Raw genomic sequence first — 21,979 nt, 5'->3', positions numbered from 1 at the left:
TGTTTTTATCTGTAAATACTCTCATTGTGGATCAACTTAAAGGAAACACACAAAAGGCCAATATGACGTTAATTTCTGAACTGTGTTATAATGTAGTTTCCTCATCACAAACAGACCTGGAGTTGTGTTTTGTTTCATTCACACATGTTTAACACACAAACCCTGCATATTTAGTTTAGTTATTATATATTAGTTATTTTCTCAGACAGAAAACACTCCACCTTGTGATGTGGTAATAGTGGAAGTGCTCCACTGTGTTTTTAAACTCCATACACCTTTACTAGAATCTTTTACACATTTTCAGCCCTGAACATGTCAATCTCTGCAGCACAAAAAAGAAAAGGGTAAAAAGTAGCTGTTAACTTGAAAAATGCTGCTTCATGACATCACAAGATGGAACAGAGGATTTTGACCTTGGAGAACTGGACAGACTAATAAACCAGGATTATTCAAAAATGTGTGAATGAAACAAAACACAACTTCAGGTCTGTTTTGATGGAGTAACAGCATTATAACATAGCTGGAAGGTACTGTGTTGATAGTGGACTATTGAACCATTAAATAATGTTATAATTGTGTTACCTCCTCAAAATCTTACCTGGAGTTGTGTTTTATTTCAGTCACAGATTTGAGTGACCTTTTATTATTAGCCTGTCTAGATCTCAAAAGCTCAAAACACTTCATTTTGTGATGACATCACCTTTTACCTTTTGTTCAGTAGAGATTGGAAATCCAATTTATCCAGTCCAATTTATACAAAATGATTCTAGGAAGGTATATGGAATTTAGAAACACAGAGGAGCACTTTCTCTATTGCCACATGACATCGCAAGGTGGAACAGCGTTTTCTGTTTGAGAGAAGAGCCTAAACATGCAGGGTGTGTGTGTGTTAAACATGTGTGAATGAACGAAAACTCAACTCCAGGTCTGTTTGTGATGAGGAAACAACATAATAACATAAATCAGAAAATAGCGTAATATGGCCCCTTTACAGACAGACAGACAGACAGACAGACAGACAGACAGATAGACAGACAGACAGACAGACAGATAGATAGATAGATAGATAGATAGATAGATAGATAGATAGATAGATAGATAGATAGAGATTTGTCCCAGTTTTACACAAGAAATATCCCTGGTGTCCCTATTTTTGAGTAATTTGGAATTTGCCATCAGCAAAGAGAGGCTTAAATTGTCATTTCTTTAGGTAAAATACAGAAAAGCTGCTTCAAATAAAGAAAATGTGACTGTATTGATTCATATTAATCATGAATGGGCCGAGTGCAGAACAATTTTCCTTAATTACGCACACTACTGAAAATCTGGTCACCCTACGACAGATAGATAGAAAACTTTATTATTATAGGAAATTCGTAATTCTTTAAAGCTCACAAGAGTCAATTTCGTGTAATATAGGACGTTTAACAGTCTGTCGCGTTGCCTGTGCACCTCACCACCAGCCAGCAGGTGTCTCTCCACATCTTAAAGCTTTTGGACCGCGGCACTGTGACCCGTGACCCGCGCGTCTGCGTCAGCGCGCTGGCACAACACGGAACATGGCGGCCAGCTCCCAGCGCAGTCCTCCTCCTTTCCCCGCATCCGAGGAGCCAGAGACCGCGGGTTGTGGCGTGGCAGACGGAGACAGCGACGAGGGGGAGGACATCTTCGTCAACAATGTACGTGTGATGAGTTTTGAGACGATATTTTAAGCCGATGTGTGTTTTTTCCGTGCGCCGCTGTGCCAAAAGCTGCTAGCCTCTTTATGCGCGCTGACTGACCCGCATCCAAAGCCACAGATATCAGACTAATGGCAAAACAAGACAGATTAAAGAACTTTGAACTGTTGGGTAATTAAAATTTTGTAATGTATGGTTGTATTTTATGATTTGACAGGCTGATTAATTCATTATCTTGTCTAAAGCAGCCTAAGCGTCAGTTCAAGTTAGTTTTTTATCTGTTGCTGATGTGGCACCACCCAGACAACTCCTTTCACTAACGGTACTGAGATGTGATGTCTTAACTGTGTTCACTTTAGATTAGAGTGAATGAAGAGTTAAAATATCACACAAATCGGCTTACCTCTGGTTTCACTCACCTGTAGATGTGCAGCGTTCATAGACCAAAGCATTTCTTATTGTATTTATTTGTAAAGGGACAGCATTTAAAAAGTAAATATGTAAAGATTATAGCCATAAGGACTAATCTCTCCACCCTCAGTCCCAAGTAGATGTCAAACGGTCTACAGGGCAGAAAAAAGTACAGCAACCATCACACAACAGCAGCACACTCACTATACACACAGTTCATTTCAGATAGTTCATGTGAAGTTAGAAGATAAAAGTTAAACCAACAACCCCTCAGTATAAAAGTGTCATTTTGTTAAAGGTGCACTGTGTTGCTTTTTTGGTGGGGGGTGGGGGCTACCATGAATGATTGCGTTTTATCTACCATGCATTCCTTCTATCATGTGTGCTTGTAGTGCTCAAACATACCTTTAAAACAGAGACTCCTTTGTTTGGTTACTTCTCCACAGATATAGCGGCATCTCCTGCTTGCCTTTCTGGAGAGAATTTGTTTAATGCCATACACTGGAATATTCTAGGCAAAGCACTTGTCCGAAACGGCACAAAGCAGTCACCTCTAGAGCCTGCTCTTGCTGTCCAGTTTGTTGTCTTTTCACAAAGTCCTTTACAGCATGTGGAGAGAGATTGTTAAAAACTTTGTATACCAAAATAAAATCTGCATATTTGATTGTGTTGTCCCAATTAAGAAATTTGTATTTGTCAAGTATTCTGCAATAGTGATAATTTGTGAGCATTTTGTCTAATACTTTTAGTATAAATAGATTCAGATAATTAACAGTAGTTTTGCTTGTCAGAGTCCAATAGTAATGCAGTAATTTAAGTGGGGTAACATCACTGCATTTAAATACATAGTTGAAGAGTTGGTTCATACAGGTACAGTATCAGTACCATTGAACTTGCAAGCATCACAGGAGAGCTTAAAATTAAAATGGAATGCACTCAGGCCTACATTTTATTCACAATAAGACAAATTGCAACTGGCTGTCTCTTTTCTACATAACTGTAATTAATTAATCTGTGTGATGGGCCTGGAGAAAAGTGTACAGCTGGAAAAAATAGCTTTAAGCCAAGTTACAAGTCAAATCTGTGGAGAGGCGACCCTGCTCACAGTAAGAATGCAAGTTTTACAGCGCAATAATCACATATGAATAAATAACAGGTAGAAACATTTAAAGCCATTTTATGAAATGTTCCCGGCAACAATAGCATCTAAATGGTGTTACAGCTACAGGGTGTGAATCTTAAATGTGTTTACTTTAGATTAGAGTAAATAAAGAGTTAAAATAGCACACAGGTTGGCTTCTCTTGGGTCTCACTCACCTGTATATGTGTAGCCTTCATGGACCTAAGCCAGGGGTCTCCAACCTGTAGTTCGGAAGCTACCAGTAGCTCTCCACCCCCTTCCAAGTAGCTCGCCAAGAGATTTTTGAATTATATGTATTGTGCTGAATAACTAAAATCTGATTAATTACCATTGTAAATGTGTCATTTTGATGCCTAACTTGTGCACTAATAAATGAATAATGGTTTATGTTTAATAGGCATCTAACTGTACCCCATCTAAAAATATTGAAATACCAATATATCATATAATTTAATGTGAGGATACAGTATGATATTTGGGATTGCAGTATCAATATATCGCCAAGAGTATTTTTTTATTTTTTATTTTTTTGCTTGATTGACACATGATTTAGACTTTATTTTTTTATTTAACCATATCAAATCAATTTGAACTATATCATATCGAATCGAAAGTGCACTGTATTGAGATATGTATTGTATCACGGTCAGTGTATCAAGGTATGCATTGTATCTGCAACTTCTGAATGATACTCAGTCCTATCTAAAACTTGCCATTTGTCTTCTACTTTGTTTGGAGACCCCTGACCTAAGCATTGGTTCATACAGTTATAGTACCAAGGGTGACTGAAAGCATCACAGAGGAACTTGAATTTAATAAGGTTGTCTTACATACTTTCTTCAGAATAAGACAAATTTTAACAGGTTCCCTTTTTAACAGCTGGAAAAATGAAATGTAAAATGGGGTTGGGGCTCCCAGAAATCATGCACATATATCACACGTGTTCTTGCATTGCCTATGCCACGTTGTATGGTTGTGTTATATTTGGTGTGTGTAGAAATGTTGCAAACCTTAATGATGCACTGCAGGATTTTTTCCTGTTGAAGGTCTTGCTTGTCTTCATGGATATGGAGCACATGCTAGAGTGATCATTCAGTGCACATTATCCCATTGAAAATGTGATTAGAGGTATGTAGCAGCCTGTTGTCTTAAATGTGTTGTGTTGTATTGCAGAGTAAGCCTGCTGCTGTGAGCCGTGGTGTCTCTAAGCCTGAGCAGGATGAGCCCCCAGACCTGTTCAGTGAAGAGGCCCACAGCACTGCACCGCCCAGCAACACTACTACTGCCAATGCCCAGTCTAACGGAGTGCACTCGGACGACGACAGCGACCTGTTTGCTGGTCAGAATTCATCAGACTTTATCTTTTACGTTTTAGCCATTAGTCTAGAGGCCAGCGCGCGCACACACCAGAGGCCAGCGCGCACACACCAGAGGCCAGCGCGCACACACCAGAGGCCAGCGCGCACACACCAGAGGCCAGCGCGCACACACCAGAGGCCAGCGCGAACACACCAGAGCATGGAACACAAAGCTCACATGTCACAAAATGTATGTAGCCTGCTGTCTGGGTTGCCAGTACCTTAACCTGCAGATTGAGGACACATACAAGTTTTTCTTTCTCAGTGCCATGCCTCATTTGAAAACACAGAACTTCCAGAATCACTGGGCTGCAGAGGCTGCACAAGCACTGACTAATGATTGACTGTAAAATCAAAATCTTTCATACTGCTCCTTTTAAAAATGGCTTTAAAACAACTCTTGGGGACTCCTTAAATATGTTGATATGATGATAAGGCAAGTGCATTTTTATCGACTGTCTACACCCAGTCGTGTGACAGTAATGTGGTGCTGATGAGGATTTACGCTCTTGCAGCCTGTGCCACAGCGTGTCCCTTTGTCTCCCCATGTGTTTACAAGTTTTGACTTAAATCTACACAATTTGACCAAAAGTCCGGCATCTTCTTCCCGCTGTCTCTGTGTGTGCGGAGCTGTTGTTCTCCCGCTTCCCCCGCTCTCCCTCTCTCTCTGATCTAGCTGCAGCTTCTCTCCTTTTCTTATCATTATAATACAAGTTAGGGAAAGTAAACGACTCATGATTTATGAGTAAAACTGAACAGCTCATTTAGGGCACGAATATCGTACGTGTTTCTGTTTATAGCGGTAACGGGCGTGCATGTGTGTCTGCTGCTAACGGTAATGCACATGCTTTTGGGGTTAATATATTGAACAAACTCATTCCAACATTTAAATGTGGATTTCTCCGGAATTATTGAGCCTATCAACATGAAACAAAAATGGTAGTGGTCATAACACGCTGCTCTTTATACCTGAAGTCCACATGTCTGTGTTTTTAATAAAATAGAAGAGGATTGAATCAGAAATCGAAGTCAAGGAATATATGGGGGAAAAAAAATCAGGATTGTTTTTTTCCCCATATCGCCCAGCCCTATTCTGAATATAAATTTTGCATACCTGTATTCTGGTACAGTTACTCTCTCATTTGCTGGTTTTGAGAATACAAATACTTAAAAAATCAAGGAAAAGGAATACATGACAGTACATAATTTTGGCTTTGAATTGCATATTATTAGTACTTTTACTGAGCATGTATGTGTAACTTTTCATCTCTAATTAGACATAAATTGATGCATAGTAAAAAAATAAAAAAAAAGTGAAGTTGTTTGTAATTATATGTCATGTTTTTAGACTATAATATAATGCAACTCAGTGTAAAAGTATTCCACGTATAGAGAATACAATACTCTGATTGACCCATGTTACAAAATACATTTTAATGCAGGTATTTTCAAAATATTCTTCCCGTCATTGGTTGAGGAGGTTATTGAGGAGGGAGTTGAGTGAGAGATGAGTTCCCCGAAGCAGAGAGAAGCAGAGAGGAACTGTAGCATTGCTGTAGCTCTCGTCACACTCCTCAAAGCTTACAGCAGTGCCTTTGTGTGTCACAGCAGAGACGTGACCGTACTGATAGCAGAAGTGCCAAAAGCAACATGTTTTTTCAGTCTGCATGAAAATAATGGAGGCCGCTGTTCTACTACACTTAACTTTAACCATGTCATAAAAATGTTTCTTTTTCACGATGAACACTACCACCATTCTTCTAATAAAAGACCTCCAGTCACTGTCATCAGATCTGACAGTACACAGTTATTATTATTATTAAAGGTCAAATATCAGACTAAATGGATTATTGTAAGCTTTAAGTCATGTTATAATACTGTTACCACCTCAAAAACATACATACTAATTTTGTTTCATTCACACATGCTTGAGTAACTATGGTTTATTAGTCTCTGTATTACTCCAAAACTCAAAATGTATGTGTGAATGAAACAAAACAAAACTCAAGGTATGTTTTGATGAGGAAATAACACAACAGATCAGAATATAGCCAAGCGTATAGGCCCTTTAAGGATTTATAAGCATATTTTAATATTGGTTCCTTTGTGTGTTTTCCTCAGATGCCCGTGTGGAGCTGAGCGCTGATAAGAGCAGCTCTAGCTCTGCTGATCCTCGGACCATGCCCTTCACACAGGGCCCAGCTTCTGTACAGCCCACCTCCTTAGAGCAGGTAACAAGCCACTCCCTACACATAGTATTGTGGGTTTTCGGAAGATTCGGTGCGTGTCCGAGAAAGAAGCACAAAAGATGGAAGGGTCCGAGAAACAGGCCACTTTATTTCGTCATTTTCCATTGAGAGGGATTCAGTTTTGATTACCAAGTACAGCTGTCACCCCGGAACGACGCCTCTGCCCAACTCACAATGAGGGGTAGCTTTATACCACACATCTGACAAAACATTAACTTGTTGATTTAGCATATACAGCAAGAAAATGAACAATAAGGCTGACCCAGTACACTTTATCATGGGTGGGTACATGCCACGGGGTTCACATACATCATTTTTCTTCTTCGTGGCATCTCAAAGTACAGAAAAACATGTCTTCAGATAGTCATACGTGTTTTTCACCCTGTTGTCATTCCAAGGTACAAAATATTGGGTGAATCAGCATGGTCAACACATAATTCAGCATGATCAACACATGATATTTCCCACAGTATCTATTTCAGACATCTCAAACTCAGGCCCAGGTGCCAAATTTGGCCTGCGATATAATCATATTTGGCCCGGGAGATCATATCAAATCTGTATTAGAGCTGCCCACCGGCTACAGATAGACTATAGAGACATTATTTATTTAAAATGTTATTTTATATTATGCTTGTTCTGGATTCAAAACTAATATTAAACATTTATTTTAATAAGAAAAAGCTTAACATTACATATCAGATGTTGTTGAAATTTTTCAATAAATATTTAGTCTGGCCCAAGACTTAGTCCCAGTTTTTTATTTTGGCCCTCTGTGTATATAAGTTTGACACCCCTGATCTATTTGAATGAACAAATGTCTTAAGGATTATGGCTTCTTCTATTAGTGGTGTCACAGTATTCAAATTTCAAACTCTATTTCGATAGACTCGATATTCACTACTCATTTTAATACTACGATGATAATTAAAAAGTCCTTATTTAGACAATAGAATGTGCTGAACACCAATTTCACTCTTGTGAGCTTTTGGCCATGTTAATATGTTGTTACCCCCTCAAAAACATACCTGGAGTTGTATTTTGTTTCATTCACACATGAGTAACTCCTTATTATTAGTCTCCAAAGCTCAAAATGCTCTTTTCCATTGTCATGAAGCAGTACTTTTCAAGTTAACCGCTGCTTTTTACCTTTTGTTCAGTAGAGATTTGCAATTCCATCACTGAAATCATCCAAATGAGGAATATTATTATGTGCTCTTGTACTTGTACTAATGCAGCTCAAGATTATTCATTATCATCATGTGAATGTGACTTTTTTAGTATTGATACCTGCTCAAATGAGTATCTATTTTCCATACTAGTTTTAGTAACGATTAATATCTGAGATTCAATACTTTTGACAACCTCTACCTCTTACTTGTCACCTTTCAGTAATGTGCATTTCCTCTTCACAGCTGGAGGAGGAGGAAGAAGCCAAGGACAGTTTCGATGTGGATATCTCTGTCACCAGTCCCGAGAAAGTTGGTCAGTCTATGACAAAGATTATGACAAATTAGCCACATGCTTTCAGTTTTGCATGATTCACTTTTTAACTTGTTGAATGTTTATTTCCTCTGGACATGTCCTCACAGGTGACGGCATGAATGCATATGTGGCCTACAGAGTGTCCACAAGGGTAAGTGTCTCTTTTCTCCATAAATCCACCCGTTCCTTGTCTAAAGGCCGCCACACACTACAGGAGAATTTGCCCGATTTAGGCTGCGATTTGCTTCTCACTGAATTAGGGGAAACATGACCCGACTTTTGTCTTTGTGTGCGAACAGAGCATCGGGGCAGAGGAATGACTGACACAGAGGCACAAACTCAGGAAACACCAAAAATAATGAGAAGACTTTATTACTCAATTCTCATAAAGCTGTACATTTAAACTGCAACATCTCATCTACATTGTCCTTTAGAATTTGTCCTGACACCCAAATAATGACACAGAGCTGTTAATCCAATTTGAAAAGTTCTTTAAAAGTAAAAATGTGAGATTAACTCCACATGTATCTGTTTACATCCACACAGTGCACAGATGGGGGTGAAGCTGCATATTGGTGATGGTGACTTTACTTCCTGTGTACAAACTTTTGTGCATTAGTATCATCATGTATCTTAAGTGTTGCACCACATAACACAATTTTGACTTTTAAACTAGAAGTGCAGTGTTCTGATCTTTTGAACACTTAAGAGTCTCAAAGTGAATGGTTTTACTGTAGACAGGAAACGGCTGACACGACGTGCGCTCACAGCTTTTAACCTGTGGTGCACAGCCATATCCCGCAGCAGTCTTTGCGATCTGAGATGTAAAATCAGATATGATTCTCTTCTTGTCTGTGGTCTGCCCTTATTGTAGGATGTATAAAAGACTAAGACTAAAAAATCTTTAAAAATCTTTAAAAATCTTGTAGTGTGTGGTGGACTTACAGAGTCTATTCTAATCTGACACGTGCTGTTCTTAGACGTCCCTGGCCATGTTCAAGAGTAAAGCCTTCTATGTGAGGAGGCGCTTCAGTGACTTTCTGGGTCTCTATGAGAAGCTGTCAGTCAAACAGTCTCTTCAGGGCTGCATCATCCCTCCTCCGCCCGAGAAGAGCGTCGTAGGTTAGTGTCACACTCATGTTGTTGCTTCAAGTGCAGTCACATGGCTAACCTACAGAGGCCAGATTGATAGGCATTCTTGATTTGAACTCACTGAAAAGAGTAAAGAAAAGCCAGAACATTCACACGAATACTTCAGGCTGATTGGGTGTGTAGTGAAGTGTAACAACAGCGGAACTAGCCGAGAGGTCAAACTTTTGTCAAATCTGGTTGAGAGAAACACACAAACTGCTGCCCTCTGCACATTTAAAAAAAAAAAGTCTATATGTCTGCTAAAATTGACTGTTGGCGTCACCATGTTTGTTTCTCACAAACATCACAGAAATTCATCTGTGCAAAATGGCACCAATAACTGAACATACGATATTTTTCCAGGTGTGCATCGATTATTGATTTTTTACCTTGGTTCGTTTGTGCTCACCGAGAAGTTTAGTTTAGTTTATTTGTTTATATATCAGGGACAATGCACATAAAAAAATTTACTACACAAAGAGGTCATATGCAATACAATATAATGTATAGTGATGCAATCATTCATCCATCCAGTAAATCAATAAGTAAAACTATAGTCCCACTCAGTCTGTCACCACATCCATACACTATTTACATATTTACAGTTCATATTGCTGTATTCATACATGACAGAAGACATGAAACATTTTGACAATGCTAACAGAGTTTGTGTGGCCAACAGGAATGACCAAGGTTAAAGTGGGAATGGATGACCCGTCGTCAGTGGAGTTTGTGGAGAGAAGAAGAGCTGCTTTGGAGCGGTAAGAAATTTGTATGTTTTCTGCGTAATAAAGTTGTGAGAATATGAAAACATAATGATAGTCGTAAAAGTATAGTTATGTTAATCATCATTGTAATTTTACATTAAACAAACTTCAATCAACCATTTTGTATACAGCCTTGACATATACAACATATATCATAATGTAGATATATTAACTACATTTTTTTTTTTTTCTTTCCCAGATACCTTCAGAGAATCGTTTCTCACCCCATTCTCCTGCAGGACCCAGATGTGCGGGAGTTCTTGGAGAGAGAAGATGTATGTTTCTTTTTATATGCTTACTGAGTCTATAAAGATGAATTCAAATTACAACAATTTAAAAATCTAAATAAATGCACATTGCACATTTTAAACATCAGCAGCATCAACAACAAATGAAATCACATACCATTCAGAACATGTTTAAGCAGGAGATACCAGGATATTTTGTTCTGTGTGAATTGTGACCATTGATACCATTGACCTTAATCTTTCAGCTCTAATAAAACATATTTATTTATGCCTGTGTGAAGCTCCCCAGAGCAGTGAACACCCAGGCCCTGAGTGGAGCCGGCTTCCTCAAAATGATCAATAAGGCCTCAGATGCTGTCAACAAGATGACCATCAAGATGAATGAATCGGACACAGTAAGACTTCTCTTCATAAACACACAATACTGAAATTTCAAATTCAATTTCAATACTAAGGAATAGAATCAATACTCAATACTGATTCTGATACCACAATGATAATAAAACACTCTTTAGACAATAGAAAGTGATTTTCAGCATTTAATCATAGCACTTTATTTTATATTCCCATGTGGCTTTATATCTGTGTAATTCCTCAGTTTTCCAGGTAGGTTCCATAGTGGTCCATGCACATATACTAGTCTATGTACTCTTATACTTGTGCTTATACAGTCCCTGACAAAAGTCTTGTTGCTTATCCATTTTGTAGAAACAAAAGCTTATAACCTGAATGAATCGACTGGTTTTAGAAATGTCTCATATGAAAGCTAAGACCCTCCCAAATTATGCTCAATATACTCAAATAAATTTGCTTCACTGAAGAAAGATTGATCATTTAATGAACACAGAAAGGGCAGATTTTGGCAAGACAAAAGTTTTGTTGCCTACAGAAAATTTAACAAATTATTTACTTCAAATACAAAAATATGTTGCATAACATCAGTGAATGAAGTAGTGGTGCTGTGAGATCTATATTTAATATCATGTATGACTTCCATGAGCTTGAAGGACGCATCCATGCGGTTCAACAATGATTCATACAATTTGTTGATGAAGTCATCAGGAATGGCAAAGAAAGCAGTCTTGCATGCCTCCCAGAGTTCATCAAGATTCTTTGGTTTTGCCTTCCATGCTTCCTCTTTCATTCTACCCCAGACATGCTCCATGATGTTCATGTCTGGTGACTGGGCTGGCCAGTCCTGGAGCACCTTGATCTTCTTCGCCTTGAGAAACTTTGATGTAGAGATAGAAGTATGCGATGGAGCACCATCCTGCTGCAAAATTTGACCCCTTTTATGGTTGGGAATGTAAGAGGTACCTAATACTTATATTATATATTGATATTTTAGGTTATTGATATTGCCTTGAACCCCGCAAATGTCTCGCACAGCCCCATACTGGATGTAACCCCAGAGCAGGATTTTTCCGCCACCAAACTTAACTGTTTTCTGGGTGAATCTGAATGCGGCTCCAGTAGGTCTCCTGCAATATTGTGGCGGCTGTGATTAATTAACCGAGGATTCATCTGAGAAATCCACCTTCTGCCACTTTTCCAGTGTCCATCCTTTTAGCAGGCTTGGGCCTTGGCAAATGCCACACAGTTTTTAAATTGCCTTTTGTTTAGTGCTGTTTCTGTGCAGATTCGACCATGGAGGCCATTTCGAGACAGAATTCTACAAACTGTTGTGGTTGACACAGGGACTTGAGGTGACCAGGCCTGGTGGAGCTCTGCTGCAGTGGAAAAGGGGCTGGCCTTGGATTTTCGAATCAACAAACGGTCCTCCCGAGCAGTTGTCTTGCGGGGTCTGCCGGACCTGGGCTTGTCAAAAACATCTCCAATCATTTCAGTCTTTTTCTTATTCTTTGTACTTGACGCTGAGACACATTGAAGGTGTCAGCCACGTCTGCAGTTTGTCTTCAGCCTCTTGATAATTAATGCTTTGGTCTACAAGGCATGTTGTCAGAGGTCAAGTTGCAGTTGATGTGAAGGTCTGGTGTGCTGGGGTTCTTTTAACACACCCACTAATTGATTGATCAGTAACTGATCACAGGTGAGGCTGTAATCAGGATTGGGTGCATCATATGACAAGGCAACAAGACTTTTGTCTTGCCAAAATCTGACCTTTCTGTGTTCATTAAATGATCAATCTTTCTTCAGTGAAGCAAATTATTTGAGTATATTGAGCATAATTTGGGAGGGTTTTAGCTTTCATTTGAGACATTTCTAAAACCAATCGATTAATTTCAAGTCAGGTTATAAGCTTTTGTTTCTACAAAACGGATAAGCAACAAGACTTTTGTCAGGGACTGTACAGCTCAAGATCTTGCTAAAGCTATTCAGGAAAGGTTCATTTCTGTCCTATGAATGTAACTTTTTTAGTATCTCAATGCCAGTTAAAGTATTGATTACTATCTGATTTTTATTACTTTTGACAACACTTTGACAACACAGTAAAGCTGCTCTCATCCTACACACACTGATGTACTGATGGATCATGTGGGGAGTACAGGCTGTTCAACATGTACATGGTTAGTGCAGAATGTGGTGCATGAGGCAAGATGGTGATTTCTAGAACATTGACCCCATAAATCTACTATTCCTTTATAGAAAAACCTCACAGAAATACATACAAAGATGTTTAATTAAAATGATCATTCTAAACATAAACTGACCACTCTTCTCTGTCTGGTTGCTCAGTGGTTTGAGGACAAGTTCCAGGAGGTGGAGAATGAGGAGCAGCAGCTGAGGAAGCTCCATGCCGTGGTGGACTCTTTGGTCAATCATCGGAAAGGTCAGTTCACATTGGTGATCTTCTAACTTCTGTACTCCTGTGTGTTAAGTTTAGATGGAGCAGACAAAAAGATTGTTTATCTGCATGTTTTGTAGCATGTTTTCCCCCCAATGTATTTATTTTGGTTTTCATTAAAAAAGTAAGGCCCTTCCCCACAACACACACACACACGCATATACGGAAAAAAAATGAAAGAAACACTTTGAAAACACAAAGACACCACCCGTCGTCTCATTACGTGGGGGCCACATAAGATATTTAGAAGCATTTTGAGTTGCAGAAATTTAATTTTGGTAAAATGGACAAGCCTGCCACATTATTATTTCACTTTGATTTTCAGGGTGTCTATTACATTTACACTATACATTAAATGAGGTGTCATCTGTTTGTTCCTAAGACATTGCCCTGTTCTTATTTGTATAAATAACCAGCATATTTATTTCTACACTGAGATCTGATGTGTTTTCAAAGTGTTCCTTTAATTTTTTCCACAGTGTACACATGCATACATACATGCATACATGCATACATGTATATGTACAAATACAATCATTCAAGGAAATATTCCTTTGTAGTGTGCTTGGTAACATTAGTGCATAGGCCTTCATGCACGTGGAAGGTTGTGACAAGTAGGAAATCTGGTGTAAAAATCTGTCAATTCAGCATGCCACTATTTTCCTGTGCTAACTCCTTACAGCCAGATGGAAAAAACTGACGAACATAATGCATAATCAGATGCTACAAAGAAGACACATGCTTGTGTCTGCTATATAGTTATAATCTATGACACCCGTGGACAGTTTTGTTATAATTTGCACAGTTTAAATAACAATATTCATCTAAACAACTAAAAGAAACAAGTCCGTTGACTTCTGTGTTAGAAAACTGTAGTGGCCAGAAGTCGATTTTGCATAATAGCTCTGCTTTAATACAAGCTCGTGTCTCCACCTGAGACATAAGCTTATTCTACTAAAAGTTAGAACATCCACCAGAATAACTGAAGTACACATACATATGTTGAAGCAGCTCATTCAGAACCCCTCCCTCCCTTCTCCTCCTCCCACAGAGCTGTGCATGAACACGGCGGTGTTTGCCAAAAGCATGGCCATGCTGGGGAACTCCGAGGACAACACGGCCCTGTCCCGTGCTCTGTCCCAGCTTGCAGAGGTGGAGGACAAGATGGAGCAGCTGCACCAGGAGCAGGCTGCCAATGACTTCTTTGTGCTGGGAGAGCTGCTGTCTGATTACATCCGCCTGGTGGGGGCAGTGAGGGTAAGAGCACTACTTAAAGGTGCACTACGTCACTTTTCTAGTGGTGAAGTTATATTCCATACAGTTCCTTTTAAAAGTAGACAAAAACAAGTAAACAAAAAATGAATTCCCACGTGTGGCCACACCAGCACCTAAATAAAGTTTATTGAAAGCTATCAATTATTACAGATTCTAAATTATAATCACAATTCAAAGAGCCACAGTAAGGCTTCATATATGTGTTTGATTCATTTTTATTATACTTTAAACAAGATACATGTAAACTTGATAACAAACTAGATATGCAAAATGTCTGCAGAACACAAGAGTCCCATTTCATGTTCAGTGTTGTGCATGAACGCATTCATTTTTCAGTGAACTTTGAACTGAACACAACACATTTGTAAATCAAGAACTTGAACGTGAATTTGTTCAAATTATGTGAGATGAACGACGTACGTTACTGTTGGGGTTCAATTAAACTTCGAGGTTTGTTTTCACCTGATGAATCGACTGACAAGGTCTACTCACACTTTTTAGGGTCTGGCTCCACTGCACGCATCAGCGTTTACACGCGTAACCTCACAAAACCACAGCCGCACAGCAATGGCTCTGTGTTTGTCAATGGAAAAGACGATCAAAATTGACTAGGCGCGTTTAGCCACTTGTATCAGGTCTACAGTGAAACTAACAGCTGAACAGACTTGTCTTTACCTTCTGTACAGGCTGACCATGGCAAACGCCAGGATTTCAAAAGTTAATTTCAAAGCACTAATTAACAGTCTTTCTGGACCTGGGCTCTTTCACACGATACAGAACTGCCTCGAGAGCACGTTGCGCATATGGTAAATGCACAAATACAACAATAGATACATGCTCTCTGTGTATTTTGAAGGGGACACACGCTTACGCTCGCGTAGAGCGTGCAGTGGAGCCACCCTCATTACTTTCAATCCATTCTACAAATTACGCATCCAAAAGTTGTAGTGACGTCTCTCTGTCACATAAAGAACACATATAGTCGTGTCCTCTAGTCCGACAGAAGCTGATGCATCAGCGCACAAAGAGAAGCTGCTTTTTTCCAGCATTTACAGTTTATGCAAATTAGCCGTGCAGTTTTAAGTTTCTTTTCTGTAAGATGTAAACAAAGCTGCATTAAACACATTATAGTCTCAAACGGGCTGATGTGACTCTACATTGTTTTTGGTTTATATGTTGTAAAGTTGTTGTAAACTCAAAATCAGTTTGAAAAATAAGTTCAGCCTTTCATTTACATATCTCACCTAAAAATAAAATGAACTGAACTTTGAACTAGTTCAAAATAAAACTGCGAACTATCAATGTGAACTGTTCACTTTGAACATGTGTGAACTGAACTTTGAACTAGTTCATGAAAAATGTGAACTTACACAACACTGATCATGTGCTTTGTGTTGTCTTCTCAGGGCTGTTTTGACCAGCGCATGAGGGCGTGGCAGAGGTGGCAGGAGGCTCAGAGCACACTGCAGAAGAAGAGAGAGGCTGAGGCCAAACTGCTGTGGGCCAACAAGCCTGAGAAACTGCAGCAGGCCAAAGACGACATCACCGAGGTACTCACCAGCTCAGAGCATGAGCCATCGGGGCTACACCCACACTGTCGGGTGCTTTGGATTGGTCAATATAGCATTAAAGGGCATCTGAAAGAAATAGGACTTTTTACTTCTTTGGCTCTTTCATTGTGATGAATACATAAATGTGCGTTTTTTGGGGAGGTTTGTAGCGTAATAACTGCTTGCTGACATTTGCAGTTAATCCTGGTCAGAATGTCACTTTCTACCATGTTATAATGTTGTTTCCTCATCAGAATCTCTCCTTACAGTTTGCAGTGCAATTCTGTCCAATGCTTAGCCCACAAACTTATGCCAACCATGCTCCCACACAACAATTCTTCAGAAATATACAAAATAATACACTACAACTTCACAAACCTGATGCGATGTGCAGTAGTTTCATTAGCAGGATATGCGCCGATTGTGTTGTGATATTCTTGAGAAGGATGAGTGACTTAGAGCAGGAAGCAAAGGGTAACATGGTGATCTCCAACATGTAATGTGTAATGTGCAATTAATACCCTATAGAAGTTTAATGCCCCCCACTTTAAAAATGTATCAGTATACAAATATTAGCCTGCACTTATAGTGGATAATGCCCTGACTGTTACAATTTATTTGTGCCATTTTTATAGTCATAATACAAATATATTGGACTAAGTCGATTTGTTTCTGGCAATAATTTTGTTTATACACTGAAGCTAACAAAGTTACAGTCTAAAGCTCATCATCCATATAGATCTTTTAGTTTCTTAACTTTGTGGATTTATAATTCATTATAACTGCATTATAATTATTAGAGTTATTGTGATTTAATGTTACTAAAGATTCTCTTTATGTCTGCAGTGGGAGTCCAGAGTTACTCAGTATGAGAGAGACTTTGACCGGATCGGCATGACAGTACGCAAAGAGGTCCTCAGGTTTGAGGTAAGTGTTTTAAATGACTCTGTCTGTTCTCAAGGGAACATAGTTATGACAAACTTTCACTTTTGTCTCTGCAGAAGGAGAAGGTAAAGGACTTCAAGAGCCAGATAATCAGATACTTGGAGTCTATGCTGCAGTCGGAACAAAGGGTAATTCATAATTTTATGACTTTACTAAAACAATATGACCAAAAGTAAATAGAGAGGCATACAAGTGTCAAATACATCTGGAGCCAGTTATTGTAATGTGCCAAAGAATCAAACGGTGTCTGTGGCTTTTCAACACAAGGAACCCAGACAGTGAGAGATAACATGTGAATGCTCTATGACTATGACTTACCTGGAGTTGTTTTGTTTCAGTCACACATAGAAACGAAACAATCGCAATTCCTGGCATTTTTTAATGAGGCAATATTATAACATAGATCAGATAATAGTATAATATGAGCCCTTTTAATGAAGGAAAAATGCAAACTGGATTATCATTTTCTAATTTTGACAAATGATTTCTTTCTTCTGTCTCTGCAGCTCATAAAGTTCTGGGAGGCATTCCTACCCGAGGCAAAAGCAATAGCCTGATGAGGACGGGGCTTCTTTCTAAGACCTTAACTGCCTTTTGAACACTTTACCTCTTCGTGTGGAGCTGAGAGGACCATTTCAACCACGACTTCCATCCAGTTAACTCCTCTTTCCTTTTAACCACATTTTAACATGCATTACTTTTCTATACTGCCCTGTGACTGTACCCAACATTTCAACGTTCAGTTTTGAAAGACGGGAAGATTGTCTAGCAGCAGGGAGAGTAGGTCTGTCACGATAACACATTTTGAAGTGTGATATATTTCTAAAACTATTATATAGAAAAAGGTATATTTAAACTACTCTGTACCACTGAATAACACAATAACCTGTAAACGTGCACTGTGTAACTTTCTGGTTGGGGGGGGTCCGTCAACTGCTTGTTTCTATGGAAATGTCATTGCTCTGCCTGGAATGTTCCACAGTATGACATTAAACAGCTCTATCTTACATTTATTCAATTACAGGTGGTTTTACAGCTCAAAAATATCTAGAAAAACAGGCATTCTGACTGTGAGCGGGATCGCCTCTCCACAGATCTGACCTGTAAGCTCTGGTATGGTTTTCATAAAGATAAATTTTTCATGCCATACTGTGAAACATTCCAGACAAAGCATTAACATTTTCTTGAAGAAAAGCATTAGATGGACCTCTACCAGAAAAGTTACACAATGCACCTTTAAAGCAGGATAATCCCAGCCTAAGTCCTTTTATAAATGCATACTATTATGTAAAAACCATGAGCTGCAATAAATAAAGCGCAGAATGAAACATCAGTAGGTAGTTAAGTGGCCTGAATGATTTGCAATTTATGTTTTAGAAACTGGATTCTGTTCAAAGTTCACATTTTAAATGCGTCCAGAAGAATTGACTGGAATATGAACTGACAAACTAATACAAGAATTTCAGAATTTCTAGAGATCTAAACTGCAGAGTTAGCAGATTTTATGCTGAATGAGACGGGACATTTTGTTGTTTGTGGAGGACATTATGGTACTTCAAAAATTGCAGCCTTTGTGATTTGCCAATTTTGTCCATTCAGATTGCTATTTTCATTTGATTATGATGAAAGAGGGGCTATTATGCTTTCAACCATGTTCTAATGTTCTTAGCTCATCAAAAACATGCCTAAAGAGGTTTTAGATGTCATCAATCCTGGGCAGTATTGAAACCTTCCTTATTTTTAGCAGTATAATTCTGTACAAGACTCAGCCCACAAGCCTACGTACCCATACAAAAGCATGATACAAAACAATACACTACAACTTCACAAACCTGTCAGAGCAAAGGTAGGGGTGGCATGTTTTCTGTGATTATAGCATTTTAAAACCTAAAAGGTAAAATGGTGATCTAAGTATATTATGTGTGAGCCTGGAAGTAAAATAGCCCTTCTTTAATCTTAGTTACAATACATAGATACAATAATCAGTAAAAGTTAGAGGTGTATTTAAACCCCTACAGAGCAAATCTCATGGTACTACAAAACATAACAAAAATCCCCCACTACTGCAAAGATGTACACATGATCATTACATTCCAGCTTTCCTATTTTAAACAATAGTTTGATACAGTAATTATCATGACAGGCTTACAAGAGAGGATATGAGAATTGCCACTGCAAGTTAGTGTGATATGTATTTATGTTGCTTTGCTTATAATAGTGTATGAAGGAATTAACACTCGAGGTACTGCCCTAGACTAACATGTCATAGTTTACACTAGAAATAGACTTATGCATTCCAAACTTTAACTTTGCTACAACAATGCATGATAACTTTTGATGCACTAAAATCTGTTGTACAAACTGATTTCTACATAATCACTCTTTATGACAGTGATGGCGCATTGTTACTGTACTAAACATTACACATTTCATATACCATACAAGTTTTACTAAAGATGCACTGTGTAACATTTCTGGTTGAGGTTTCGCTGCTTGCTTGTATCCATGGAGATGCTTTTGCTTCGCCTGGGATGTTCCGCAGCATAGCATTAATTGTGTCTATCTTTAATGTATTTTGCCCTTTATTCATACTTTGCAGCTGACGCCATTAACATTCCCTGTTGGTGTGATTCTAACTGTAGGCACTGCTCAGTATGAGGTTTTGTTAGACTTTAATCTGATCTTTATTTTCACTCCATCTGACCAGAAAGAACTGACTTGGTTATTGGTTAAGTTTTTTGTTTTTTTTCTAGAGCTTTCAGAATATCTTAGCACTTTTTTGGCTGTGTTCATGTCTCCATGGTAACTGTTCAACATTCTGCCATAGAAATACAAGCAGAACATCCCCAGCAAGTCACTGCAAAGTATCAGTTGCTCAAAAATACATCGAAAAACATGGATTCTTATTGTGAGGGAATCGCCTCTGTACAGATCTGACTTGGCCTGTTGCTGTCAGTTGTCTTCATGGAGAAAGACAATTTAATTCCAAACTGTTGAACTTTCAAGGGCTGGCATTGCAATAACATCTCCATGGAGACAAGATGATGGCATAACCTCCACCGAAAAAGTTACATAATGCACCTTTATAGGACCTATATTGCACAATTTTCTGATCTATGTTATAATGTTGATTCTTCATCAAAAACATACCTCGACTTTTTTTTTTTTATTATTCATACATGTTTACCACACGAATCCTGCATCTCTCAGACAGAAAACACTCTCTGCCATCTTGTGATGTCATGTGGTAATACAGGAAATGCTTCACTGTGTTTTTAAACTCCATACACCTTTACTGTGATTTAGATAATTTCAGCCCTGAACAAATAGTAAAAAGTAGCTGTTAACTTGAAAACTACTGCTACATGATATCACAAGATGGAACAGAGCATTTTGAGATTTGGAGATGTAGACAAACTAATAATAAAGGGTTCACTCAATGATTCAAACATGTGTGAATGAAATGAAACAAAACACAACTCAGGGTATGTTTTGATGAGGTAACAAAATTATAAATGTAAAGCTCACAAGAGTAAACTTTGCGTAATAAAGGACCTGTAAAGTATTGAAGAAAAATATGGTCAGAACTTTTCAAACGTTGCAAGGAATCTGAACTGGAGAATCAGTTACTTGTATTTTTTAAGATAATGTACTTGATGAAAAATGTAATGTTATTTTCACAATCAGTAGGTCTTAACTGAATTTTGTTGGAGAGACTGAGGAGCCATGACTTTTTGTATTGTCGAAGGATTTGCTGCCGAATGTTTACCGTTGCATAGAAATTGTTACCACTAATTTGTCAAGTATTTCCAAGTTTCACCGTGTTACAAAATTAGTTTATCATGAATATTGTAAAACCTTCATGTAATACTGACCTAAACTTATTTTTCAGATTTGTAACAGCGAGTCTGTCATGTCATATTTGTGTCAAAATGTGCTTTATTTTTGTAACCACTTTGCATTGGCACACACTTTCCCTGGAAATGCTTTACAGGTAGATGTACAAAATAAATACAATTGGATAAAATTTGGGTCTGTGACTGTGTTTGATTGAATATAGAATTTAGCCTTTTATAGTATGTATTTAGCCTATTATACCATCTATTTTGAAATAGCAGGATATTTACACATGGCAACTGTCCATGGGCAATACACTCCCTATGTAAGTTAGTACGTGATTTATTTTATTTTTTTTACCTTTATTCAACCAGGTGGCAGCCAACACAATCAGTACAAACAATGAAATAACTAGAAAAGCACTCAGAGAGCGCAGACCTCCGCCAAGGACTACCCCCATTTTTTATATAAATTGTGATAAAATCAGTCTTCTGGATCAGATCCGGATCAGCCTTTGGAATATGAAAGAGGATCCCATTGTCCATCCCTGAGTGAAATTTCATGGGGTTTGGTCAATAATTAACCGAGATATTGAGAAACAAAATTTTTGGCCCCATTTACCACAATGTTAACTAAAATTTCAAAGTGATCCAGAATCCAGGATTTATTCCGGATCACCCACAAAATGAAAATTTAATCAAAATCGGTCCATAACTTTTTGAGTTATGTTGCTAACAGACAAACAAACAAACAAACAAACAAACAAACAAACAGACAGACAAACGCCGGCAAAAACATAACCTCCTTGGCGGAGGTAATAAAATATCACTTTATAAAACCAGCATGCACTTCTCGATCACAACACTTTTTACCATAAATTCCAAATGAAGATCTGAATGATTCCAAAAACTGTCCTGTAATGAAAAGATAGACAGACAGACCCCCTGAATCAATCAATATGTCTAACTAACCCAGTATCTTTACTAAGAGGAGTAGGCCTATATTACTACTAATGTGTGTGACAGAGTCCTAAGTCCAACCAGAGAAAACATGGCAAACAAAGCTGAACGTTTAGAAAAGTGTTCCCCAGTTTTATT

The 21,979-nt window shown here is 38.3% G+C and overlaps 1 protein-coding gene across 1 annotated transcript; it reads left to right on the top strand.

Annotated features, from left to right (window-relative positions):
- Nucleotides 1-1,535: 1,535 nt before the first annotated feature.
- Nucleotides 1,536-21,072, top strand: LOC110170510 (sorting nexin-1-like). The gene is made up of 15 exons (XM_055154548.1): nucleotides 1,536-1,679; nucleotides 4,405-4,570; nucleotides 6,711-6,820; nucleotides 8,254-8,323; nucleotides 8,431-8,474; nucleotides 9,304-9,445; nucleotides 10,137-10,215; nucleotides 10,421-10,496; nucleotides 10,751-10,864; nucleotides 13,167-13,260; nucleotides 14,327-14,532; nucleotides 15,957-16,100; nucleotides 16,947-17,027; nucleotides 17,102-17,173; nucleotides 17,552-21,072. Exons 1-15 carry the CDS (start codon nucleotides 1,560-1,562, stop codon nucleotides 17,600-17,602), a joined length of 1,569 nt encoding a protein of 522 aa, XP_055010523.1. The 5' UTR covers nucleotides 1,536-1,559; the 3' UTR covers nucleotides 17,603-21,072.
- The last annotated feature ends 907 nt before the right edge of the window (nucleotides 21,073-21,979 follow it).

The sequence above is a fragment of the Boleophthalmus pectinirostris genome, unplaced genomic scaffold (assembly GCF_026225935.1).
Source record: "Boleophthalmus pectinirostris isolate CB_2022bp ecotype Guang Dong unplaced genomic scaffold, ASM2622593v1 HiC_scaffold_19, whole genome shotgun sequence".
In the NCBI taxonomy this organism is placed as follows: Eukaryota; Metazoa; Chordata; class Actinopteri; order Gobiiformes; family Gobiidae; genus Boleophthalmus; species Boleophthalmus pectinirostris.
Note: the sequence above shows the minus strand (reverse complement) of the source record. Positions and strands in the feature narration are given on the sequence as shown.

What these genes read in the sequence shown, in the direction of transcription:
- LOC110170510 (XM_055154548.1), top strand. Translation starts at nt 1,560, where the DNA reads ATGGCGGCCAGCTCCCAGCGCAGTCCTCCTCCTTTCCCCGCATCCGAG. An exon ending in GCCCGAGAAGAGCGTCGTAG is followed by an intron (nt 9,446 to 10,136) that starts GTTAGTGTCACA and finishes TGTGGCCAACAG; the next exon opens with GAATGACCAAGGTTAAAGTG. An exon ending in GCCTGGTGGGGGCAGTGAGG is followed by an intron (nt 14,533 to 15,956) that starts GTAAGAGCACTA and finishes TTGTCTTCTCAG; the next exon opens with GGCTGTTTTGACCAGCGCAT.